The sequence below is a fragment of the Stigmatopora nigra genome, chromosome 22, assembly GCF_051989575.1.
Source record: "Stigmatopora nigra isolate UIUO_SnigA chromosome 22, RoL_Snig_1.1, whole genome shotgun sequence".
NCBI classification, from domain to species: domain Eukaryota; kingdom Metazoa; phylum Chordata; class Actinopteri; order Syngnathiformes; family Syngnathidae; genus Stigmatopora; species Stigmatopora nigra.
In genome coordinates, this window is record NC_135529.1 from 6,828,011 (window position 1) to 6,853,153 (window position 25,143).

Sequence of the window (25,143 nt, forward strand, 5' to 3'; positions counted from 1 at the left end):
GTGGCAAGGAAACTCCTCCCACTACTACCGCTGCACTTCCCTTTCATCTTATGTTAACCGGTCACACTTCTGGTTCACATTAAGACAAATCATGTCGACAAAAGGCCTGATTCAACCTTGCATAATTTGCAATCCACATCCCAGGATTAGTTTAATTTACAGTAGTCTTTCTTTTGCGGAGATAAATGCGAGGAGATGAGAAACAAATGGTTGCTATGACAAAAATCAACCTAACCCTGACCTAGCTCAATATAGAAAATTGGTATAATCTATTATATCTACCTATTCTCTATAGCTATTGGCACAAAGAGGATCTGCAAAGATGTGTCGGATTTTAAAATTAGCAAAAGCACTACTATACAAAAAAGTAACTGACTACATCATCAATGACTAATAGGAAATATACCTATATATAATATAAATATAGATATTCTTGCTGTTTCTGTCCCACCTTTTTTAAAGAGAGTGAGCTTGAGCCTATCTCAGCTGACTTTGGGCAAGGGGACTAGTCACCAGCCAATCACAACGCACATGTAAACAAACAGCAATCTACTCTCACATTGACCCTTACGAGCATTTAATTAACCCGGTGTGCGAGGAAATTGAATAATCCTGTTGAAAAAAAAAAACGCAGGGAACTTCACACTTCAGGAATGCCAGAATCCACAAAAGATTGGTTCCTGCAAAATATTTTCAATCTCACAAAAAATACATTTATATTCCTAAATGTTAAATGTTTTTGGGCAATGGGAGCAAACTAGTAAAATCAATGTTAGAACAAGCTAACTCCAAACAGAAAATCCCATTTAGGGAAGGGGACTCCTCCAACTGCAGTAACAAGTGTTGCTCCATAACCAGCTCTGACCTGGTCGTAAAGAACTCCACCATAAAGAGCAACTGGCCTCCCTTTTCTGACCCTGCAAAAATAGAGGCAAAGATTCAGCACTGGGTGGTCCACTTTATGAATGATCAAACCAAAAGTGAAAAACTTGAGGACTCATTTATCAGCTACTTATTAAGCCATCTGAACCCTCAAGTCAAGACTTACGGTCTCAATACTGAACATATAGCACAACAGCCTATGAATTAAGATACATTACACATTTACCATTTGTTTATAGAGTAATTGTATTATTGTATGATAAACAGTGCAGTGTAGTATCACTTTTTACTATAATTTTTATGGTAGTTTTTTGGGGATTCTATTTTAAAGCCATCACATTGTCCTATTGTTTTTAGATTATGTCTGAAAAGAAGCAGATTTTGTGATTATCCTGAAATTTGACAGGTTTCATTCCAATGACTGTACAAAATGAAACATTCGGTTATAAACTTGGTTTGTGATTTTACTGTGTCCTTGTAAAACAGCAAGACCACTTAACGCGTTTCTATTCCCACTGACCACAGTGGAAAAATGCATTTCTTCCACACCTAATTTGAGAAGGAAGGTCACTTCAAAGCTGAGACCAACAAGTCGTTGGAGCAATCGATGCTTGGGACTAACAAATGCACCCGTTGTAAAACTTAACAAGGTGTGAATGCCCTCTGTGTGCCCTCGGACTTTCAGTTTGCAAACTCAGCCGATCTGTGTGTAGTTTTACACAACATTTGGTTTTTGGGACGGGGGGTGGGGGGGTGTATTTGCTAGCACAATGTCAGAAGAACACGACCATAAAAGTATCATCATACAGTAAGTAGAATTGCTAATGGGAAGTATTAACTTGAGGGAACCTGCTTTAGATTGGAAACCAAGGTTGAGTGAGAGATGTTTAAAGAAGTAATGTCAATAATACAACACATTGTTGGAATCTACCACTGATTACAGTTAGGAAAATAATAACCAAAAAATTCAAGTTCACGGCACATTAGAATGCCTTTTGTCAATGGAAGGGTGAATTACTGAAAAGAAATGTGAATCCAAAGAAATTGGACTCAAAAATACAAGAAAGTAGACAAACCTGAAAAATAGATAATCCATTTTTGAATGGTAGTTTTTGCAGTTTCTGACTCATTGGAAGAGTGATCAATGTTGTTTGGAGAAGAAACATTGTGTGGCTGGTTGGACTGCTGGGTATGGACACTTTTGATTTATTTGTGTATTTCAGAAATATGTTGGCGACCTCTTAACCTCTCGGCCATTTGTGTCACCCTACCACCCACCACCCAACTCCACAGACCAGTCACCCCCAAGTTCTGTTTGTGTAATCACACACACACACACACATACACACACTTGCTCACCCACGGGAATGGTTGCTCTAACATTCAATGAATGAATGCACAAATTATTGGCATTGGTTTTAATGACGTGTTTCTGTGGGGGGAAAAAATCTAAAAACTGGCCAGTCCAAAAACTAGATTGAAAAAAAAAAAAATTATACAAATGTAAATAATTAACCTAACATCTGGTTAGTTTTTAAATTGGATTCAATAGTTGGCCTCCCTATTCTTTGTCTGAGGTCACCCACACTCGGCAATTACACTTTGGGGGTTCAATTTGATTCTTAATTGACTCTTATTTTATTTTCAAGAAATTCAAATTTCTAGATTTTTTAAACGTGATGGAGATTGTTTTTGTTTTCCATGAAAATTTGAAAACAATGACACACATACATATGGCGGAACCATCATTTCCTATTAGTTTCTGACGAACTGTTAAAGAAGTAACCACGAACGACCTGATAGGCGGAAACCTTTGGTTCTCAAAAACTGTGATACAGGGTTCTTCTCATTTAGAATTCTAAAATCGATGTATAAATGGAAACAAAAATGTTTGGGGGTTTACCTGAGCTCGGGATTTCGAACGGCGAGGATCTGAAAGAAACTCTCACCAACTGCACCGAGCCACTGAAAGCCATTGATCAATTTCAGGTAACGAGTCTTTCACAGGGAGTCAATAACATTTATTTTAGATTATAAAAAGAAGTGAAGCTAATCGTGTTAATAAATGTATGCCAGTTTCGAATTATATATCGCCCAGTGTATAGTAAGATAAACTGACCGACTTGCTCGCTGTTTGGTTTGTTGTAATATGCCTTGGAAAAAAGGATATGTGCACACAGCAAACAATTGGAATTTAATTATGAATTAAGCCTATTTATTCCATAATTATTCAATACACAAAGTACTGGGGTGTGCTCATTTTTAAGACTATGTAACAACAATCATATTTACACTATCTGCTGCGCGGACCTCGTTATGATGAGTCTCACTGATGTTCTAGGCAAGACACGCCCCATTGTAAATTATGCTTCTATAAATAGAGTAATTGTTAGATTTATCTAAAAAAATAACTTCAATAACTCAAATAAATGCTCTTATGACTGTAGATGGAAAATGGCATCTTGTTGCCAACTCTCCAGTCTGCCCTTCCCTTCCTGGATCTACACGGAACACCCCGATTGGAGTTTCATCAATCCGTCTTTGATGAACTTCGTGAAAAGTTACTGGAGCGAGTGGCTACTATTGCTGAAGGCAAAGAAGAGGACAGGTAGGAGGAATTTGGGGAGCTTAGATGAAATTATGAACATATCTGCCATGATGTGTTTATTTTTCATATATCTGCAGATATGGGAAGCTTGAAGAGTTACTGGAGAAAAGCTTTCCACTAGTCAAAATGCCATCCATTCAACCAGTGGTGATGCAAGTGCTAAAACATTTACCCAAGGTCTGTGTTTGCACCATGTTGAGTATTAATAGCATGGAAATGTGTGATCAATAAAAAATAGGCAAGATGATCTCCATTCATTTTAACTGGGAAGATGACCACTAATAGTCTACACAGTTAAAATCAATTAAAAAGATAGTATTATGTACATTACTACCATAACCCCGATGCTTGAAAAAAAAGCATCATCTCACTAACTGTGAACACCTCCAGGTACCTGAAAAGAAACTGAAGATGGTCATGGCAGACAAGGAGCTTTACAAAGTGTGTGCTGTGGAGGTGAAAAGGCAAATCTGGCAGGACAACCAGGCCCTATTTGGGGATGAGGTTTCACCTCTCCTGAAGCAGTATATTGTGGAAAAAGAAGCAGCTCTATTCAGCAGCGATCTCTCTATTCTACATAATTTCTTCAGCCCATCTCCAAAATTGCGACGTCAAGGCGAGGTATGTAAATTGTCACATTACATGAAATCAATATCCAACACAGCTGTTTTATTGTTTTCTTTTCATGTGTGCATTGTAGGTGGTCCTGAAGCTAACCCAGATGATTGGGAAGAATGTAAAGCTTTATGATATGGTTTTGCAGTTTTTGCGAACACTGTTCCTACGGACTCGAAATGTCCACTACTGTACTCTTAGAGCAGAACTGCTAATGTCTCTTCATGACTTGGACATCAGTGAAATCTGTTCCGTTGACCCCTGCCACAAGGTACAAAGAGATTTCTCTCTTAACAAGAGGACAGGGAGATGCTGCAACTTAGGTCAAAGTATATTTCTTTTAATTGTTTAACTTTTTTATTTGCCACAGTTCACATGGTGTTTAGATGCCTGCATTCGGGAGAAGTTTGTGGATGGAAAACGTGCAAGAGAGTTGCAAGGGTTCTTAGATGGGGTCAAGAAGGGTCAAGAAGAAGTACTTGGGTAAAAAAAAAATAGCGGACATGGCTAAGCACCTTTTTTCTTTCTTTTGGATATAAATTGATAGCGACCTATACTTTTAGGGACCTATCTATGATCCTCTGTGACCCATTTGCATCCAACACTCTGGTGCTGACAATCATGAGGAACCTGCAAGAGCTTCTTAGTCAGGATGCTCTACCGAGGGTGAGCCAGCTGTTCTTCAATTAGCCAAATTTCACCCGCTATGAATAATGAGCTTGAGTTGAGGGATTAAGCATTTCATTCTTTTGCCAACCTTCATTAAAATCAGAGCAGTTTTAAATGAAAGAAATGTCTGTTTTGAAAGAAATGATAAATATGGAACTTGTGATGAACTTGATTTCAATTAGTATAACTTAAGGATGTCATTTTGTCATCAGGATAGCTCTGATCTGATGTTGCTTCTGAGGATGCTCTCTCTTGGTCAAGGAGCGTGGGATATGATTGACAGTCAAGTGTTCAAAGAACCTCGTTTGGTATTTGCAATTGTTGTCTCACATGTTGCACAATTCTTGCCTTTAAAAAAAAATCTGATAGTTTTTTTTTTTTGTACTGTTAACTCAGGATTTGGAGCTCATGACCCGCTTTCTCCCTGCCATGATGTCTGTAGTTGTGGATGACCATACTTTCACTGTTGACCAGAAACTTCCCAGTGAAGAGAAGACCTCACTTTCCTATCCTACCACTTTACCAGATGCCTTTACTAGGTAAAATTTTAGAGGTGAAGAGAAATTTGATTCACCTACAAAATACAATTATTCAGTAAGTTAATGAAAAATACTCAGTTGCTCATGAACGTATTTAGAGTTATACACTAATTTTTTGTGTTTTCCACCGGCAATTGATTTTGATTTTTTTTAAAAGGGTAAACAACTACAAAAGTGCACTTTCTGTAGTAGATCAGATACTTATTTGTACCTGTACTTAGCTTGAAAAATGATGAATCAATTATGCAATCATTCTCTGGTGATTCTGCCTTAGATACCTGCAAGAGAATAGAGTGGCCTGTGAAATGGGCCTCTATTACATCCTTCACATCGCCAAGCTGAGAAACAAGAATGCCTTACAAAGGTTACTGCCTGCCCTCGGTGAGAATCCACCATGTTTTCTTAAAAACAGTGAAAGAGGGTGCATAACATTTTGAATTGATTTTGTACTTACTTGAAGGTATTAAGATCAGTTAAAAACTATAAGCTATAAAACCATTTGTCTTTAATTCAATTAAATTGTACAGGGTATTATAAAATTATCTGTCTGTTTTTTCTTTAGTGGAGACCTACAACGATATGGCTTTTGGTGACATTTTCCTGCATTTGCTGACGGGACACCTCACGCTGCTCTCGGACGAGTTTGGAGGAGAAGAATTTTGTTCAGTCGTTTTTGATGCCTTCCTATTGACTACTTTTTCCAGGTTTGCCCTTTTTAACCCTAGACTTTACCAGAGCTTTCCCCCATTAAACACTAGCAATAATCATTTGTTACCTGATCCTATAGCACTAAAATTAGCAGAAGTTTCTCGACCTTTGACCCTGTATTACTGTATTTTTATTTTTTTATGCTTATATTTCTACAGTAAAGAAAACGTCCACAGACACATTCTACGTATGCTACTGCATCTCCATCACAAGGTTTTGCCATCACATATGGAAACTTTGGTCAAAACTTTGGAACCACCTAAACAGGTTTGGCTTACATTTTCAGTCAATTTCTGGTAGACATTGTAGCCCAAGTTTGACTTGTATAACAGGCAGTTTGAGCTTGGCTTAATCATTGGTTTTGTTATGGAAAAAAATACAGAGCAGTGATCCTGTGAAGGAACTACACAGCCAACTCCTAGAGAAAATAGAAGCCCAGAAGAAGAGTCCTCCAGTGCCTGAGGAAACTCCATCCATGGATCTCAGCCTGCACCCTGTAAATGTTCCCACCACAGCCTCCACCCCAACTACACCTATCTGAGATCCAATGGATGCATTTGAATTGAGGCTGACTGTAAATATAGCTACATGTAGTCCTTACAAACATGAGCCTGGTTGTTTATTTGTATAAACATTTCTATAGAGATTTCTTCCTATGAATGTTTCTGTTGGTTTTCCAGCTTTTGACGTCATTCTTTTCATTGTCAATATTTTTGTACTCAAGTGTGAAACCAGAACGATGTATTTTTGTGTTTCAGTAGTCATCAGTGCAAAAAAATAAAAAATCATGAATAAATTAAAAGAAATTTTGAGTATTTTTTCTTTAGAGGGTGATCACTGCACTAAACTCATTACATAAGTATCAATCATGTATTTATGTGACATTGGGATTCAACTTTGGAAGAAATAACTTAAGGCAATGCTAAACACTGGGTACCCTTGTATTCTGGCAGTTTCAATGAAAACCATCTTTTGATGTTTTTGTGTGAGGACGACATCTGCAATTCACCTATTGTGTAAATTACAGATATCTGCATTTGAATTGTGGATACCTGTCACTCCAGTTTCCCAGGTCTCCAATTTGTGTTTCTTCATGCTGTTTAGTCTTAACTGCAGTTCAAAATGTTTTCAAGATAAGACCATTTCTATGCAGCTTCATAGGTTCTCATTGTTTCCATAACACTATAGACTGTGACAATTATGGACACATTTAATTTTAATTGCTGCCACCCTCCCAGTCAAAATGAATGGACAACTATTGCACTGAAAGTTGAGCATTAGCACAATGTATTTTGTTGTCAATACTGATTTAAATACTATAAAATTTAAAAAAAAATCACTTTAGTGTGATATTGGCATACCCAGTGTATTTGTTTTTACTCATTACCTCTATATAAAATATGTCAACAGTGATTCATATTTACATGAATTATATTCATTACTAATGACATATTTATCACTAATATTAATACTTATATAATTGAGGCTAAATGTTTACATCTGGAAATCTCATTTTGGGTCATAAAGGCAGAAACTATCTGGCAAATGCTTATATTGTGTCTTTTATGACTCAACAGGTGATGTCCACGACAGTGTATGAAATGTGCTATTTTTAAAAAAATATATTATTTTCCTAAAAATAGACCCTGGCCTTATAAAGAGTTATACCTATAATTATTTAGTTCTTTACGCCACAAATAAAGCCCAAACACGAGTGACAAGTGGTGTCACTGACCACAAAAGAAAGGACAACGCCATTCTCTTTCATTTCTACGTGTCACAATCAAACCTACGTACGAACAATAGCAACAACAAAAAAGTTCCAAGTCACCTTTTCAAAAATGAAAAAGAAAATGCTCGAAAGGACTATTAATAATCTAGTAGCTATTTTAGTTCGAATAAAACTTGGCTTTTAAATGTTAATGTCGCCCTCTAGCGACAAGAAAAAGAACCAAGACGGGCAAGTAACAATTATTCCCCACTCAACGACCGCCCGATAAATAAAACTTCTTGCTGGTTTGTTAAATTTTCAACTCCCTTGTATGGTGAGCAAACAGTGGAAAAAAAATTGTATTTTATGTATTGGGGCAGGGTGGAAAAAGTGAAGTATTTTGGTGGTGACAGCCATGAGCCACCACCTTGAGAATGTGGTTATGTGTGCTAAGGGGCGTGTTTGGAAGTGGTTGGATCACACAGGTGACGCTCGCAGTTTAGTTCGAGCCGTTTTCGCCACAAATATGGGCAAAATTGACTCTTTTGAGCTCAAATTCGACAGCACTAAGGAGTTTTATAGCCCCGGCGAGTCCATTTCGGGAACTGTGGCTATCAAGGTGGGGCAAAAGCTACAATGTAAAGGTAAGAGTCAGGTAAAAGATCATATGTATGTACTTGGTTTCATCTTGCTCTTATCTACAACAAGGGGGGAAAAATGGAGTCGCCAAACAAGGAAGTGAAACCAACATTTGTTGGAATTGATTTGGTTGTTTATTTTGAATCGTTAGTGAACATATTAGTATATTTAGAAAACGACGTATTAATCTTTAGTATTTGAAGGTGTTCGAGTTCTGCTTCAGGGATAAAGAGATTAGTTATAATTAATAAATAGCATTATTGAGTGTAATGAGTTTTTTTTTAATATTCTGTTCTTCAGGAGAATATTCAATAACGTAATTGATATACTTTTATACCTAATGGTGTTTTGAATTATGATACCAGTGAATGAGTATGTAGATGGGTTACCTTATTTTGGAGAAGGAATTGCCATTATTGTATGCAAATTAATTTTCTATTTCATGATTATATGCATGATAGAAAATGGATGGAAAACCATTAACACCAACAACCATCATTATATGCATGTTTAAAAGTGTGCGTGATCAATAATTAAAGGTTTGTGTTGGAATTAATAGCAACGTGGGAGGAGTTCGTTTAGTCAGCAACTTCATTCTGTAAATAAATGAATAAAACTAAATAAACATGCTCAGTTTTACTTCAATAGATACAATACTGCAGGGCATTGTGTTCAAAAATAATCTCCACAGTCATTATTTGTAAATTTTGAATAACGCACACAGACATGTTCACAAAACTCAGTTATGAGAAGTTGTGTGCTATTGTTCCCTTTTAAAGACATAATCATGTCATTCATAAATTGGGGTTCCAAGCCTTTGCCAATAAATAAAATGTATTTAAAGTCGAAGGAATGTAAACATTTTCCTGAAACATTTATCTAAAGGGTGGCTATAGAGGACACTGTGATTCAGATATAATCCCTAACTTATTTATTTCCGTATATCCTGTAAACACACAAAGATGTTTATTGCCATTTACAGCTATCAGAGTGAACTGCAATGGTTTCTGTGGCATCACCAATAAACTCAATGAAACAGCATGGACGCTGGAGGAACAATACTTCAACAACACAGTTTCTGTTGCAGATATAGGTACAAAGTTTATGTTGACATTGCTATTAGTGGATTTTTCAGTCCAAACATCTTGGACAAAAGACATTACTGCATTTATAACTTTGAGTTTCTGTCATTTGGGATGCCTTTGTCTCCTTCACCTCTTTGTTTCCCTCCTCAGGTACTCTGAAACCAGGAAGTCACACATTTCCCTTCAAGTTTCTTATACCTGGTACGTTCTATGGAAATTTAATTGGCCATTTTAATTTTTTTGTTGTACTCGGTTGAAGTTACTGCTGATATGAATACAATTATCTGTAAGCACAATACCCATTTAAACATGTTTTTCTTCCAGGCTCGACTCCAACATCATTTAGGGGCAACTATGGTAGCATAGTATACAGAATAAGAGCTTTCATTGACACACCACGCTTCTGCAAAGACTACAGTACAGAGAAAGCCTTCTTCTTGTTGGATGCCCTGAACTTAAACAAAATTCCAGAAATATGGGTGAGCCATGAACTGTATTTGCCTAAAACGGACCAATGTATAGGTCGGTCCACCTTGGCTCTCATTCCTATCACTGCTGACTGAAATTGTCTATCTGTACCCAGGGTCCATGTTCATCCTCAGTGGTCCAGGAGTTCACCTACATGTTATTAAAAACGGGCATCGTGATGCTGAAAGCTCAGACTGACAAGAAGGGTTACATACCAGGCCAGATTATTCAACTTTCGGCGATTGTCCACAATAAATCTGAAAAGAGTACAGGCAACATTAGTGCTGCCTTGGTACAGGTAAAGATTCTTTTACATTTGTTGGAGGTAATGAACTTCGTGAGTCAGAAAACGACACATTCTAAAAGCCCCTGAAACAAAAAAAAAAGGCTAACGATTAGATTTCCAACTAATAATCTGAAAGTTTTTAAGGAGAGAAAATGAAATTACAACAGACCAACAATCTTGCAGGAAAAGGATGTCACAAGACCGATGAAATGTTGTTGCTGAAACAGTTGGAACAAAATTAAAGACTTATTCAGGTTGCTGAGTCAAGAACTAGAATGTCTTAGGAACATAATGTTCTGTCAGTTGGACTACCAAATCAAAAGAAACATGTGTATTGTTCATTGCAATGAGTTGTGGCTATAAATCAATGTGTTCTTCTGTTTCAGAGAGTAACATATCATACAAAAAAACCCATCCATGACTTGAGGGCTATTGCAGAATTGGAAGGTGGTCGAGTTAAAGCTGGCAAAGAGCTTGCGTGGAAGGAGCAGATCATTGTTCCTCCTCTGCCACAGTCCAATCTTGCTGGTTGCGACCTCATCAAGGTCGAATACTACGTAAAAGTAAGAAAACTTGTCTCCCACGTGATTCAAATGGTCACTGACTCAATCCATATATATGATTGGGAACAGTAGCAATATGTCAAAAAATGGGTTGATTCTTTTGAATGACCCATGTCACAGTTTACATTCCCATGCTTGCCTTAAATATAATTTAGCTACTAGTAAGTACATTGGGGAGAATTGGGATATTGATCAATACATTTAAATGTCTAATCCCTTCATCTCTCGATGCCCAGGTCAGCCTAAAGTCTCCACAAGTCGTTTTGACATTACCACTCCACATTGGGAATATCTCTTTGGACAGGAGGTTTCAACCATCGCAAAACGAAGCTTCTCTATCTTCTGCAAATGTTGAAAACACGCCACCCGTGATAGCTTCTGCCCCCGCATCGTCTCCACCTCTCACCGCCCCGAAACCGACTCCGCGCGCCGCTCCTCGCGCCAGACTTTCACACTCTGACAATCCAAACGTTACATTGGCTGGATGCCAACCAGCAGCCGAGGGTGGGAGACGGGCGGATGGGAGCTTCACCAACAAGCGGCACTCCCAATTGTCACCAACCGGATTTAGTTATGCTCCTGGCCACTCCTTCCCCAACCGCCATCAGAACCGCTCAGGCGCGAACCCAGAAGGAACTCCGCATAGTGCTTCCACGAGGACTCCAACTTCTTATTCCAATGTGAACACTGCTTTCCCAGCGTTAACTCCACTTTCCTTGCCTCCGGACTACAGGAGCACAGAATTCCCACAAGGTGAGTTGGCGGGATTTCTTTCAGGCTGAGCGCACAGATCATACATTTTGGTACTCATTTTGGTATTCAAAGGTCACAATTAAGGTTACGGAATAATTGTTTTGATTGTTTTCATTCCTTCTCTAGGTTTGTGAAACATGATTATTAAATGGTTGTTACAATTAGGTCAAAGGTATCGAATAATGGGATAAACCATAATGAGTTTTACTAATTGGCTGATTATGATTGTTTTTCAGAGGCTCCACCTTCCTATGACGAGAGCTGCAACACATGAATAAGTGTACAAGGATGATGACATCATGGTGGAATATATGCTTACAATTAAGTGGATTAGTTTTCTTAAAAATTAGCTCCTATTCCAAGTCTACTTAGTAGTTTTTTTCATCTGCGTACATTTATTTTAAATTAGAATAGCTCAGGATTCCTTTAATATATTTTTCAATAGTAATACTAAAGGTGAGTTGGTTTGTTTTTGTTGGGAAGAGCTTGACTTGTTAAATATATCTGTTGTTGAACAGATTTCTAATTACTTTATTAGAATTTAGCAGAAGAATGTTTTCCTAATCTACTGTATTTTTATTTTTAAATTTTGAAACAGTCCACTCTGTAGATTTAATAGTGTTGAAAAGTTTAATGATCATTTTAAATAACGAATGTTTTGACTTAGAATTTTACTAACCCAATAAAAAAAATCCTACAAAAAGCCTCACATTTTTAATTCATTTACAGTATTTATATTATCCTCTCAAATGTACTACTACTTATAAACCCCAAAACAACATACCTTATCAAGGTTCTAGCTGAAACTAGTATATATTCTAGGGAGACCATCTGACTCTAAAAGAAAACGTAATTTTAGATGCCTCTCATGCTCTGATGATATTAAAATGAAACTTTTTGGCCATATGAAGTATCATTACTACGTTGTAGTTTTTGGTTAGGTTCTGTTGCGTTCATTTGTAACCAGCAGCAGGCAGCAATGTGCACAATGTGTGCAATCCCCCGGAAATCCAAACGAAGAAGTGCAAGTCTAACAACTGCACTTGTAATTTAACAACACCATCCTCGCATCCTCCTAAACTTCACATTTCGAGGCGAAGAGCGTGATGGCATGCTTTCCCCCCTTTTTAACAGCTCTTAAAAGTTTGATTCTCTAAGATATGCCACTGCTTATGGTGGTTTCGCTTGAATTTGAGTGACTCGGTCAACTTTTCCAAACCTGCAGGAACAAAGCCCGATCGAATGTCAACAATAGTTTTCAGTGCGCCGGATACACTGCTTTAAAATCTAGTACAATATACTTGATTTTAAGTGACCAGTATTTCATCAGGAGACTCATGGACCACAAGGGAGCTAAAGAGGGTCCAGGATCAGAAGTGGGACTCTTAAATACTTTAGGGACAAGCGTGAGAAGTCGACTGAAGCAGAATGACAGTTCAAGAGTGAAAGCGACTCCTTTTCACATAGTAAATGACGTGGGATTGAGATGGAACCGTAGCCCCCGACCTTCTGGCCCTCCACCCAAAAGCTCCGGATCACCTGACCCATCAGATCTATTGAATGCTCAACTTGGACAGAAGGAAGGAGTTGTTGCGGCATCATCCATCTCCATCGGAGAAACAGACGACCCAACACACGATTTAAAAAATAAGCAGTCCACATCGATTGAAAAAGCATGTGCACATGAATGCGAGGTAAGAAAATACTCATTTGCGGGGTGCTGGAGACTATCTCAGCTGACTTCGGGCCAGTGGTGGGGGGCCACCCTAAATTGGTGGCCAGCCAATCAGAGACTGACAATCATGCACACCCACATACCCATACCTAGGGGCAATTTAGTGTGTCCAATTAGCCTGTTGTGCATTTTTGGGGATCTGGGAGGAAACTGGAGTACCCAGAGAAAAGCCATGCAAGGCCAGGGAGAACCTTCAAATTCTACACAGGCAGCTCCGACGTGGGATTGAACACTTGATCTCAGAACTGTGGGGCCGATGCGCTAACCACTCGACCACCAATCTACATTTGCTGTTGTTTTTCTCTGTCAAGCCCACTAAGAGTAAAGCAAAATTGGAACTAGAAGAAATGGACACTTCTGGTTGTGTAGATGATGATGAAAAGAGCGTATCCTTCACCTCGACTAAAACTCACTCAGGTATTCCTTCATAATTTGGTGATTTGTGTGAAACCGTATTTTATATTTGACAAAATTCACAGTCGTCATTTACATTTGTGATACATGCATTATTACCTTGTATTATTGTATTTGTATTGTATCAAAACATGTTTTATAGGTAATTTTTTAAATCTACCATTTCTACCCCATTTTAGACCATATCATCTACAATCCTGGTAGCTAATATGTTAACAGTATTTTTACTCTGTAACAATTGATATATATATATATGATTTCTTTTTATAGCTGTGAAAAGGAAGAAAAGGAAGATGGGACTGTACAACTTTGTCCCAAAAAAGAAGACCAAGCCACTGAAACAACTGGAAAAAGTAAGCATGAGGATAAATATTATAAAATGTAAAGTAGGTTATTATCAAATGTAGAAACTGCACTGCAGTGTTCAGTCAATGAAGTGTGATCCATCAAATGACTCATCTTATTCATTGAACTTATTTTACCATTTTTGCTTTGTGGAAATTGTATTTGCATTTCAATTTTTGCAGGTGACAAATATCGGCGTGGATGGGATTATTCCTGCTACTACAAAATGTGAAGAAACTTCAGTTATGAGAAGTGAATTTTTCAAAGATGAACAATCTGGAGAACCAAGCCATGTTGAATACACAGAGCTGAATTTAGACTGTATTGACCTAAAAGTTCAGGATGACCTACTTTTACCACAATCAACGGGTAAATGGGACATTGCACAGACTCCCCATATTCATCTTGCAATGTATCACTGTAAAGCTTTTGTACACATATGCAGATGTCATCCATTGTCTTGTATTTTGACCAGCACTCTCTGAAGTGACTGAATCGGACTTGGACGAGGAGTTACCGTTGTGTTGTTGTCGTATGGAGACACCATCCTGTGGAGACAGATTTTCCGAAAACGACCAGACCTGTATGGCCATGGAGAGCACTGATGGAATGGTAAAAAGGCACAAATGAGAGATTCTGACACAAATTTAGTTTATTTACGAACAAATAATTTTCCCGTAAAATTCGCTGGGTGTGTTTTATAGTCAGGTGCGGCTAACATTAACAAAAATCCAGTAATTAAACCTTTGAAACATTTGACTTCATTTTTAATCATGTAGGAGAATTTATACTTATTTTTATGTATGACATACACTCATTGGCGTCACCTTGTTTTGTCTTTTCAGTTGAATCGTTGCCAAAATCATGTGATTAAGTATGAAAGGATGAGACCTTCTAATGTAGTCCATATGCAGGTTCTGTGTGAGAAACACAGGGCCAGCATGGTTAAACATCAATGCTGCCCAGGCTGCGGAATCTTCTGTTCTGCGGTGAGTAGAATCCTAAAAATCACACATAATACTTCTGCCTCCCTTCTTCAATAACAACTATGGCAAGATCCTTCAAGAACAAAAACAATATGTCATATGAAAATCACATTTGCAGAGCATCGTTAGTTGGCCTGAAATAATGCTCTGAAATCATTTGACATCGTTTCTAAAGTTGCTTTTCTGGATTTCCCCTCAGGGTACCTTCATGGAGTGTCAGCCTTATAGCAACATTTCCCACCGCTTTCACAAGGGCTGTGCCTCCATTTTGAAAGATCGCAGGTTTTGCCCACACTGCGGAGAAGATGCCAGTGGGGTCAAAGAAGTCACAGTGCCCTCACCCCCGCCCTCTTCGCCATCACTTCCTACTTCCCAGCCAAAACCCACCACACAGATACTCCGGGCTAAAAAGACAAGTGAACCCCAAAGGAGCAGAGAGTAAATGACATTGTGCATGCTCACGTTTTAATCATCTCATACACAATTAGAAAGTACAATAGGCATTATAACAATGTGTGGATTTCTTCAATTGCTACAGCAGTACTGCAGCCAGAAGTCCTAATGAATCATTAGACAATATACTGACGGGACTAGATGATGAAAAGTAAGTTTACACTTGTAGGATTTCATCGTTTTGGAAACACTGACGTGTCATTTATTCCGTCTCACATTTTTTGTAGTTTGAAACCAACAAAAGTCAATTTCACCACTAAACAACTGTACATTTCTGCAAAGGAAGGAGAGCTCCAGAGGGTCATTCGCCTCTTGGGTACGTCCAATGTTTATTTGTTCTTTATTTTATGAGCAGATTTGATTTAACAGTGTTTTAGTAGCATATGGTTATTTCCGAATTTTGTCTACTGCAGTTGATGGAAAGGACCCCAACTTTCTCATGGATGTCCAAAACAAACGAACGCCGCTACACGCGGCTGCTGCGGAAGGGCACGAGGAAATTTGCCATATGCTTATCCAGGTGAGGCAAAGTTTCTATGCTTTCCAAGTTTGTAAAAGCCAAACTACTATAAGCCATTTAAGCTCTTGGTATTTTAGTGCCCTAGCTGTCTCGATGCAAAGAACTAGGACTGCATATGATTGATTCAATCTTCTATCTTGAAAGGAACCAAATAAAAATGTCCTTACCCTTTGAGCTGTGTACTTTGCTACTCATGTGATGCTATCTATCCAAACAAAAAAAAAAGCAAGAATAACTTGTAGAAGTGGCATTTTTTTCTTTCAGGCAATCTACAAACTACTGATTTACAGTTTAAAATGTGCATAATTCAACCATTTTTTTTTTTCATACAGCCCGTCAGCCTATATATGTTCATTTTACGACTTGTGTGTTTACAGGCTGGAGCCAATTTGGAGATGTTGGATGAAGAGCAGAGAACACCTCTACTGGCAGCTTGTGAAAATAATCATTTAGGGACTGTAAAATACCTGATAATGGCTGGGGCTGCTGTTAACCACAAGGTATGCTCTTAGACGTACATATTAACACATTATGGCCGTTAAGATCATTTTTATCTCAAGCCACGTTAATATTTTGTGGCCTGTTGCAAGAGTAAGACGACGACGACAAAAAAATGGTATTAATACATTCAATAAACAAAAATACTGATACACATACAACTACAGTTGGATTGACTTGCTGGCATTTTCTATGAATTGGTCCAATTCTTCAAATATCTTTTGTTGTCCAATGTTTGTTTGATGGATATTGTATCTCCACATAAGGATTCAATGGGCTTTACCTGTTTGCATTTGGCGTCTAAACTTGGACATTGTGACATTGTTCAACATCTGCTCTCCAAGTCATCCAAGTACATCAACTGTCAGGTACTACATTCAATGGGGACCTACTGTAAATACCTTAAATATTCAGCTGTTTCTACCCTTGGCCACACTGCCTATGTCTTATTAGTGTAACATAAGAAGTGTAACTTGTGCTTGAGCAGGATGTTGGTGGATGGACTCCCATTACTTGGGCAATCGAGTACAAACGCAGGGACGTGTTCTACCTGTTGCTGACCAAAGGGACGGATGTCAACATCAGAGACAAGGTCATTTCAGACATATGTGAAACATCATTCGAATTTGGGAGTTAAAACGTTAAATCATAGAAATTTTGCAATGTGAAGTGTGTCAAAACTTTGAAAAATTTGGAATTTGTGTTTGAATTTTGTTGTTGTGACTTCAGGCCTCAATTTGTATTATTATCTTTAGTCCTATAGATGTGAGAGATGTGATTAAAATCTATCCCACTTTACAGGAACAGAATGTATGCCTGCATTGGGCAGCTTTATCGGGGTGTGCTGACATCACCCAGGCTCTGTTGGATGCCAAGTGTGACCAAAATTCTGTCAATGTTCATGGGGACCTGCCAATTCATGTGGCTGCCAGAGAAAACCACCTAGAGTGTGTCAAGTGAGTATACCTTTATCGCTTTATTTGAATATGCATCAAAAACCCAAGAGAGATTTTCAGTTTTACCAGAAAATTAGTACTTTGGGGTTTGAGATTCATCCATATGTGGAGTTCTTAGATTACAATTTAAATTGCAGGTTGTTTTTGTCCAACGGAGTTAATATGAATCAGAAGAACAGGGACGGACAAACCGCTTTGGACTGTTGCGTCAATGGCTCAAAGGTATGGATGACCCTTAACTCGAGCACAAAGCTGAAAGATACCAAGGGGGATGCTGAGGAGCAGTTGCTCGTAAGGTAGGCAATTGTGTTTAAATGTTGGATTATATAATAAGTCTACAAAAAACAAGTAAACGATTAATTATGTACAACATTTAAATAGGGCTTATGCAATGTAATTTCCAATGTAATGCAAGTGATATGTGATTGCCATCCTATATTTTTACATTGTAACCTTTTCTCTTATAGGGACATTTCTCGAGGTTATGAGGTCGTTCCCATAAGCTGTGTTAATGGTGTTGACGACAAGGCATATCCCGGAAACTTTAAATACATACCAGATAACTGTGTCACTTCCCCTGTTAACATTGATAGCGACATAACTCACCTGCAGGTAAAATTTCACCCGTTTAAAAAGAAAAAGAAACAATAGAAAACAGCCCTGAATTTGGATGTGGCTCATATACATATCTGCAGTTTGAGCAGATATACAATTTAATTATTTGTATATCCTGATTTTTCCTCCCCAATTAGCATTGTAGTTGCACAGATGACTGTTCATCCAGTACTTGCACATGTGGTCAGCTTAGTCTACAATGTTGGTATGATAGTGTAAGTATAACATAAGAAAAAGTTACAGTGTCTACACGTGCAACATTCTCCACTGATTATAGCATCCATAGCAATTTAAACAACAACTTCTACATATACTGTATGCAGGAGGGGTGCCTGCTGTCGGATTTCTGTCAGCAGAATCCCCCAGTGCTCTTTGAGTGTAACCATGCCTGCCTATGCTGGAGAACCTGCAAGAATCGCGTTGTTCAAAATGGATTGAGGTAAGGCAATCGGAAACACTAGTCTATTTTATTTATTTCCCATATTTTGCATGTGAAGTCACCCAGATAATATCAAAATAAAAGTGGTCTGAGAACTTTTTTTCTGTACCGTTTTGTTACTAGAGTGCAACTCCAGCTTTTCAGAACAATGAAAATGGGCTGGGGAGTGAGAGTCATGCAAGATGTCCCCAAAGGAACATTTATTTGCGAGTGAGGAAAATGAATAGATAGTATACTTTACAACATGTACAGTATTTAAAGGCATTTTCCTTTCCATTTTATCAAGGTATATTGGAGAGATCATCACTGACACTGAAGCTAACAATAGAGAGAATGACTCTTTCCTCTTTACTCTTAACGATAAGGTTGGTTGACCCTTGTTCCCCTTTTCATCTCCACAATTCCTTTCCTTATGACCATTTGAAGTATTTTAAGAGTTCTTTGATGCATGCATAGACTGTCCAGCACAGCCCTTAGTTTCACCAGAAACTCATCCGCAAAGCACTGCATATGCAGTAAATATATCTTTGAAATTTCCATCCATTCATCCAATATTTGTTATTATGTTCTTCCTATGCAGGTAGATGACGTACATTGCATTGACGCGAGGCTTTTTGGCAACATTGGCCGCTTCATTAACCATCTTTGTGAGCCCAACCTGTTAGCCGTGAAGGTATTCACCATGCACCAGGATATGCGCTTCCCAAGGATTGCTTTTTTCTCCAACAAAACTATTAAAGCTGGCAATCAGATCGGGTAAGTGCTATTTCAGTCTATTTAACTCAGGACTGGATTTATTTAGGTAGAATAATGCGTGTTTGCAATTTAGAGTTTTTTTTTTTCATATAAGCATAATTGAAATCAACAAATCATGACATCTCTTCATCAGGTTTGACTACGGTGATCACTACTGGATGGTGAAGAGCAAATACATGAGCTGCGAATGTGGTTCACCCATGTGTCGCTACTCTGAAAGATAAAATTTAATAACACGTTGTGGTATAGTGACACTGACTCACTTATCTTTGTAAATAACATTTATCTGTTACGTTTAAGCTTTTAGACACATTTTGGTTTACACATTCTGGTATGTATTTGATCAGTATATGCTGTATTAGATGTGATTGGTCCCGGCAACATATGCATAGAGATTAATCGACAATGGGATAAATGCTTGTATACTTAAATCTGTTTTAAAAGTATTCACAAAATCTGATGGTTATATATCCAAATGGGTTTATTTCTATTTGTATGTGCACCAGGTCCATGACTTCTGACATGAATTAAAAAGTCACTGTTATTTGTCACTGTCTCCATCAATAATGTCACCACTTCCATAAAATAAAAGCATGCCATCAATATTTATCTATAAGTCTTAGCTGCAGCATTTTAAACTTTAATGGTAAAGTTATGTCCTTTGCAAACAATCTTATGTTGTTTCTTGATAAATTATATTTGCACAAAAGGATTTTCTAGATATTTGTATTTATTACTTTTTAATGACCTTGTTACAACCATATTTATTTCATTTTAAATTGGAAGGTACTGTGTATAATAATTACGTCTTTAAAAAGTAACCACAAATGTCTACTTGTCAAATGTACAAAAGTTTAAATAACTAAATAACTAAATAGAAGGAGGAACACTCATCTCATTTCTGGAGACTTTAGACCCACCCATCTTCTGTCAGAAGCCAATCAGAATGCAGAGAGGCGTCTTCACTTGCGACGAAATGTTAATCAAACACATGCGGACGCAGTCTTTCTATTTTCCTGAATGCTGGATCATCCGTAGCAAACATGAAGTTAGCTTTAATAGCACTAATGATGAATTTACACGCCCTGTCACATTGTCAGGTCAAGGTAATACATGTTGAACGTTTGTTTTTGTCCTAAATTGATTTGTTTTTCCTTGCAAAGTTAGATCCGTGATAGGGACGCTGCAGCAAGCTCAGCTAGCGAATGTGCATTCGTGGTGGCCATATTGGCAGGGGCGACTTTCCAATTTAAAAAAACAATTCGTTCTTTTAAGAAATTAGACAAATCCTACCAACATTGGTACAAATAGTAACAAATAAAAAACACGTTTGCAGAACACTTCATAGATTAAAAAAAGATAACTTGATTTTAGTTTTTTAAAATTATTTACTTTCTAAAATGTCTTATCAGTTTTGGAACGCCCACTTTTTGACACTGAATGCAGAAATAATATAAATGAAATAAGTTTTTTTTTTTAAATTCATTATCAGCCATGCTTATTCTAATCTTATACAGTTTGTCCCAAAAAGGTAATGGTACCTTTACATTGTTTTTGCCAGACCATCATTGTAAAAAAAAACCATCTGATTAAGACTATTGTTATTATTGTGAATTTATTATTATTATTATTATTTTGTAGACAGGAGCACATAAATTAAAGACACAACCCAGTTTCAAAGAAAAGTATTTCATCCAGACCCTGGACCATTTCAATTTCAATTCCATGGGGAATGGAACATTCCTTCAGCGTTACCTAATCACAGGTGATCATTTGACCAATATTCTGTTATATATATTTCAATAAGCCAAGAATTATTAGTTGTTGATATATGTCTTGATTTCCCCTATACAGATGAATACTGGAAAATTGGGTACGGTCCAATTTTCTTCTACACTGGCAACGAAGGGGACATCTGGGAATTTGCCCTTAACTCTGGATTTTTGATGGAATTGGCCGCTCAGCAGCACGCCTTAGTCATATTTGCTGAACATGTAAGCAAATGTTACATTGTTTTCTTTGTTGCGAAAGCGGAACAAAGCCAACATATCTTACTGGAATTTTCCATTGAGACCATACAGAGAATCAGACAAATCAAAAGTATAAAGTCATTTTTTTGACTAGATGTTTTTTTGATTGGCTTACATTTGTTTTTCTTCTTACAGAGGTACTATGGCAAGTCTACTCCTTTTGGCAATGACTCCTTCAACATACCACAGATTGGACTGTTGACAGTGGAACAGGCAATTGCCGATTACGCCATCATCATCAGTGTGTTGAAACATGAGATGGCAGCCACAGATTGCCCTGTCATTGTTTTTGGTGGGAGGTAAGATTAGCCTAACATCGTCATTGATCTTCAGAACAATTTTTTATTTACCTTGAGTTTTTCAGATCCCTTGTAATCTCAAAATTTAACCTGCATTTGTCTCATGATTCTCTTCAGTTATGGCGGAATGCTGTCAGTTTATATGAGAATAAAATATCCAAATCTGGTGGCTGGTGCTCTTGCTGCTAGTGCTCCCATCTTTTCAACTGCCGGGCTTGGTGACCCTAGACAGTTTTTTAGGGATGTCACTACTGTAAGTTGAATAGGTTTTATTGAGAATTGTGTGTAGAATTATTAAGAATAACCTAGTATTCTTTGCACGTTCTTATATTAAGTTTACTTCCAAAATTATTGTATCCCATTTTCAGGGCAGTATTATTGGGTGGATAATTTTCTTTCCGTATTCATTTAGGATTCATAATAATCCAAGAAAATATGAATCCAGTGATCATTTTAGGTTTGTACAGTAAATGTCGAGATTTAAAAGCCTTTTTGCTTTATTTGACCCCAATAGGATTTTGAGAATATTTCCCCAGAATGCAGTTCTGCTGTAAAAGGAGCATTTTATCAGCTGAAAGAGTTAGGTGAAATGCAAGGTAAAATGTGCAATTTTGTCCCTTGCCCATTCAAATAAAAATAGTTCACTTTCATTTTTCTATCATGTAATCTTACTAATGTAATAATAAACATGCAATTTCTCTGAAACTTTTCAGATTACAGTACAATTCAGTCCGTCCTCAAACTGTGTAAGCCTCCGTCATCTGCGCAGGACATCCATCAGCTAAATGGTTTGCTGAGGAACGCCTTCACAATGATGGCCATGTTAGATTATCCATACAGCACTCATTTCATGGGCAGCCTGCCTGCCAATCCTGTCAAGGTAGGGTTGGACATTGTTTCATATTGTCTTAGGGTTTAATGCTATTGTATGACAAATTCATTAATTTGCCTATCCTGGGAGGGAAAAAATGCAAAACCTCTGAAATGTGCAATTTCTAATGGAATATCAGAAAAAAAGCCTACTAGATCCACCTGAACTTCATTTGGCCTGACTTATAATAACTGTGAATGGTTGCAGGTGTTTGTTTTGTGACGTCCATATAAGGAGTTTGAATGTGATTGCTTAATTTAGAGCCAAATTAAAACAAGAGTTGTACACTTGCACAATCAATTAACCTTGATCTAAAAAATAGGGGTAATTTTATATCCTATTACCTTTACAGATAAATGTCACAAAAAGGAAAATTAAATTAGTATACAACATGGTCTGAATTTTTATATTTTATGTTATTTTATTCATCATTTATTTATTTTTTCATTTGTTTTTTTGTTTTTAAATATAAACTTTATATTTATTATTATTATTTTTTTTGATATATTATAGTATTCCAAAAAACATGGCATTTAAAGAAGAATAAGAAGATTTTTTCCACTGACATTTACATTTATATAATGCAGTGAATGTGTTTTATATATATGTATTCTTAATTTGTCAGGTTGGTTGTGAAATAATGCTACGTGGATCAGATCTGCTTGCTAATCTCAGAGATACTGCAGGTACGTCCACCAATGCTTCTTTGTGTAACATCATGGAAAATAAATCAAATGAGATAACAGCGGAACAATTGGTCATTTCCTCAAGTTTGAATCATTATTTGTTGCAATTGGCAGATGACGTAGTTCTTTTCAAACAAGCTTGTTGTGCGAGCTTGAAAAGTGTGTCTTTTTAATGAATCAATGTCAAAATCTGGTTTCAACTGAGGTTGTTCAGACCTTTGTTTTACTTTACAGCAATTTTTTACAACTCAACTGGTTTACTGACTTGTTTTGACGCATACACTTTGTATGTGGAGTGTGCTGATCCCACTGGTTGTGGACTAGGCTTTAACAGCATGGCCTGGGACTATCAGGTATTATACAATCACTCTATTTACAACATTTTCATTAGGATAACAATTAGATGAGCTGTCCACGTCATTAAAAATATCATTTTGTTAAGATGACACAGTAGTTCTCCACATCCATCTGTGTTTCAGGCATGTACGGAAATAAATCTCTGCTTTGAGAGTAACAATGTCACAGACATGTTTCCTTCAATGACTTTTACTGAGAAAGCACGCCTGGAGTACTGCTCCAAACGCTGGGGTGTGATTCCCCGACCAGACTGGCTAAAAATTCAGTTCTGGGGAGATGGTGAGTGTCTTCAAAATATGCATTCATCTTATTTAGCATTCAGTGGTATGACACCTAAATAACCTCTTGAATTTCATTCACCGAACAGTACTCAGATACACTCTATTTGTACAATATGCCTATAAACATTTAATACAGCTTTTTCTTCAGCCCTTTCTAGAGCCAGCAACATTATTTTCTCCAATGGTGATCTTGACCCATGGGCAAATGGAGGGGTAAGTGGTTTAAATGTGGGTTGTAAAGACAATGCTTTAAATCTGTTTGTTTTCTTGAAGGTACGGAAGTCTTTGAGTTCATCATTGATAGCCATCAATATTGCTGGGGGAGCCCATCATCTTGACTTAAGGTATTGGAAGCTGCCTGTTTTGATGCCATATTGAAATATTCATATCGTCATTTTTGAAAATGATTTTCCAGAGGATCCAATGATGCTGATCCAGCATCAGTAATCAAAGCTAGGATCACTGAAGCAAACCTCATCAAACAATGGGTGGAGGAGGAGAGAACCAAAATAGGACAGTTGTCTTAATGTTCTCAAGGTTTTGCTGGTTTGGAGACATTTCTTACGTCCACTGACATTTTCTGTTGATTGATGTTCAGTTTTTTTTTTAATTTGCATATTCATAAAATCACTGCTGGCTACTTAAGAATGAAAAAATCAAGGTGGAGTCAAACCCTAGTATTTTCATCGACTAGATATGGTGTATTATACATACACCAGTAACCATAGAACCAATGGGTCGTGTTCTCAAAACATGTTGGGCTGAATGATTTATATTGACTGAATTATCTCCGGCAAATGACTGATTAATCCAAAGTGACTGTGTTCTTTTTCTTCTCTTTGATGATGCAATGTTTGTGGCTCAATGAGTTATTTATATCATGAAAGTGATTTTTTTTTGGAGATTAGAGCAGATTTTTAGACTGAAAAGTGATTCTTTGGGAGATAAGATTTTAGGCTGAAAAGTGATTCTTTGGGAGATAAGATTTTAGGCTGAAAAGTGATTGTTTGGGAGCCCACTTGATGTGATTGTCATTTATTTCATTATTCATTTTTATCTTCCAACCTAATTATGTTCATCTTAGAACCTCAACAAGTTCAGTACACTAAGAATGATTTTTAAAATTTGTTTCATGTCATTAAATGACTCAGGCTAGTTTATTCTTTGATTTCAATATATTTGGACTTTACATTACAATTACCAAACGCAAAACTAGTTACTTGCAGCAGAGTAACTAATAGAATTAGAGTAACAGAGTAACACAGAATTTATTAATTGTTATTAAATAAATCTCTGCTCTAAAATGACGTTGATATGTAGACAATCCCAGCTGATTTAGTAGATAAAGTTTCCTTCCTTGTTCCTTCCCAAATGTC

At 37.2% G+C, this 25,143-nt stretch overlaps 4 protein-coding genes across 6 annotated transcripts; all 4 read left to right on the forward strand.

Annotated features, from left to right (window-relative positions):
* The first annotated feature begins 2,650 nt into the window (after positions 1-2,650).
* On the forward strand, positions 2,651-6,827 carry LOC144215914 (negative elongation factor B-like). The gene is made up of 13 exons (XM_077745129.1): positions 2,651-2,871; positions 3,330-3,490; positions 3,568-3,667; positions 3,881-4,111; positions 4,191-4,376; positions 4,476-4,588; positions 4,669-4,771; positions 4,987-5,082; positions 5,171-5,313; positions 5,588-5,694; positions 5,876-6,017; positions 6,180-6,288; positions 6,404-6,827. The coding sequence occupies exons 1-13, from the start codon at positions 2,758-2,760 to the stop codon at positions 6,560-6,562; spliced, it is 1,764 nt and encodes a 587-aa protein (XP_077601255.1). The 5' UTR covers positions 2,651-2,757; the 3' UTR covers positions 6,563-6,827.
* Positions 6,828-7,859: 1,032 nt separating this feature from the next.
* Positions 7,860-12,232, forward strand: LOC144215919 (arrestin domain-containing protein 1-like). Its single transcript, XM_077745134.1, has 8 exons — positions 7,860-8,376; positions 9,354-9,464; positions 9,607-9,657; positions 9,781-9,935; positions 10,040-10,222; positions 10,597-10,773; positions 11,010-11,526; positions 11,763-12,232. Exons 1-8 carry the CDS (start codon positions 8,148-8,150, stop codon positions 11,798-11,800), a joined length of 1,461 nt encoding a protein of 486 aa, XP_077601260.1. The 5' UTR covers positions 7,860-8,147; the 3' UTR covers positions 11,801-12,232.
* Positions 12,233-12,524: 292 nt separating this feature from the next.
* Positions 12,525-19,873, forward strand: LOC144215909 (histone-lysine N-methyltransferase EHMT1-like). Of its 3 annotated transcripts, none has more exons than XM_077745122.1 (22): positions 12,525-13,220; positions 13,573-13,678; positions 13,946-14,028; positions 14,203-14,389; positions 14,496-14,632; positions 14,866-15,009; positions 15,206-15,444; positions 15,545-15,610; positions 15,687-15,775; positions 15,873-15,979; positions 16,357-16,479; positions 16,744-16,845; positions 16,965-17,069; positions 17,279-17,433; positions 17,571-17,729; positions 17,901-18,045; positions 18,186-18,263; positions 18,372-18,487; positions 18,611-18,697; positions 18,774-18,852; positions 19,068-19,243; positions 19,377-19,872. In XM_077745122.1, the coding sequence occupies exons 1-22, from the start codon at positions 12,864-12,866 to the stop codon at positions 19,465-19,467; spliced, it is 2,931 nt and encodes a 976-aa protein (XP_077601248.1). In that variant the 5' UTR covers positions 12,525-12,863; the 3' UTR covers positions 19,468-19,872. The 3 variants fall into 3 exon arrangements, with proteins under 3 accessions (XP_077601248.1, XP_077601249.1, XP_077601250.1); XM_077745123.1 differs by having other exon boundaries at positions 15,548-15,610; XM_077745124.1 differs by having other exon boundaries at positions 13,115-13,220; positions 13,470-13,678; positions 19,377-19,873.
* A 325-nt stretch (positions 19,874-20,198) lies between these two features.
* On the forward strand, positions 20,199-25,133 carry LOC144215921 (dipeptidyl peptidase 2-like). The gene is made up of 13 exons (XM_077745135.1): positions 20,199-20,349; positions 20,885-21,008; positions 21,098-21,237; positions 21,409-21,572; positions 21,690-21,825; positions 22,087-22,168; positions 22,286-22,452; positions 23,069-23,129; positions 23,364-23,482; positions 23,609-23,765; positions 23,916-23,980; positions 24,041-24,111; positions 24,183-25,133. The coding sequence occupies exons 1-13, from the start codon at positions 20,287-20,289 to the stop codon at positions 24,292-24,294; spliced, it is 1,461 nt and encodes a 486-aa protein (XP_077601261.1). The 5' UTR covers positions 20,199-20,286; the 3' UTR covers positions 24,295-25,133.
* The last annotated feature ends 10 nt before the right edge of the window (positions 25,134-25,143 follow it).

Excerpts from the sequence above, each read along its gene's own strand:
- LOC144215914 (XM_077745129.1), top strand. The coding sequence starts at position 2,758 with ATGGAAACAAAAATGTTTGGGGGTTTACCTGAGCTCGGGATTTCGAAC. Across the intron at positions 4,589-4,668 it reads GGTCAAGAAGAAGTACTTGG|GGACCTATCTATGATCCTCT; the intron begins GTAAAAAAAAAA and ends CTATACTTTTAG. Across the intron at positions 6,018-6,179 it reads CTATTGACTACTTTTTCCAG|TAAAGAAAACGTCCACAGAC; the intron begins GTTTGCCCTTTT and ends ATATTTCTACAG.
- LOC144215919 (XM_077745134.1), top strand. The coding sequence starts at position 8,148 with ATGAGCCACCACCTTGAGAATGTGGTTATGTGTGCTAAGGGGCGTGTT. Across the intron at positions 9,658-9,780 it reads CTTCAAGTTTCTTATACCTG|GCTCGACTCCAACATCATTT; the intron begins GTACGTTCTATG and ends TTTTTCTTCCAG. Across the intron at positions 10,774-11,009 it reads AGGTCGAATACTACGTAAAA|GTCAGCCTAAAGTCTCCACA; the intron begins GTAAGAAAACTT and ends CTCGATGCCCAG.
- LOC144215909 (XM_077745122.1), top strand. The coding sequence starts at position 12,864 with ATGGACCACAAGGGAGCTAAAGAGGGTCCAGGATCAGAAGTGGGACTC. Across the intron at positions 15,611-15,686 it reads ACGGGACTAGATGATGAAAA|TTTGAAACCAACAAAAGTCA; the intron begins GTAAGTTTACAC and ends CATTTTTTGTAG. Across the intron at positions 15,980-16,356 it reads TTTGCCATATGCTTATCCAG|GCTGGAGCCAATTTGGAGAT; the intron begins GTGAGGCAAAGT and ends GTGTGTTTACAG.
- LOC144215921 (XM_077745135.1), top strand. The coding sequence starts at position 20,287 with ATGAAGTTAGCTTTAATAGCACTAATGATGAATTTACACGCCCTGTCA. Across the intron at positions 22,453-23,068 it reads TGCCTGCCAATCCTGTCAAG|GTTGGTTGTGAAATAATGCT; the intron begins GTAGGGTTGGAC and ends TTAATTTGTCAG. Across the intron at positions 23,130-23,363 it reads TAATCTCAGAGATACTGCAG|CAATTTTTTACAACTCAACT; the intron begins GTACGTCCACCA and ends TTTACTTTACAG.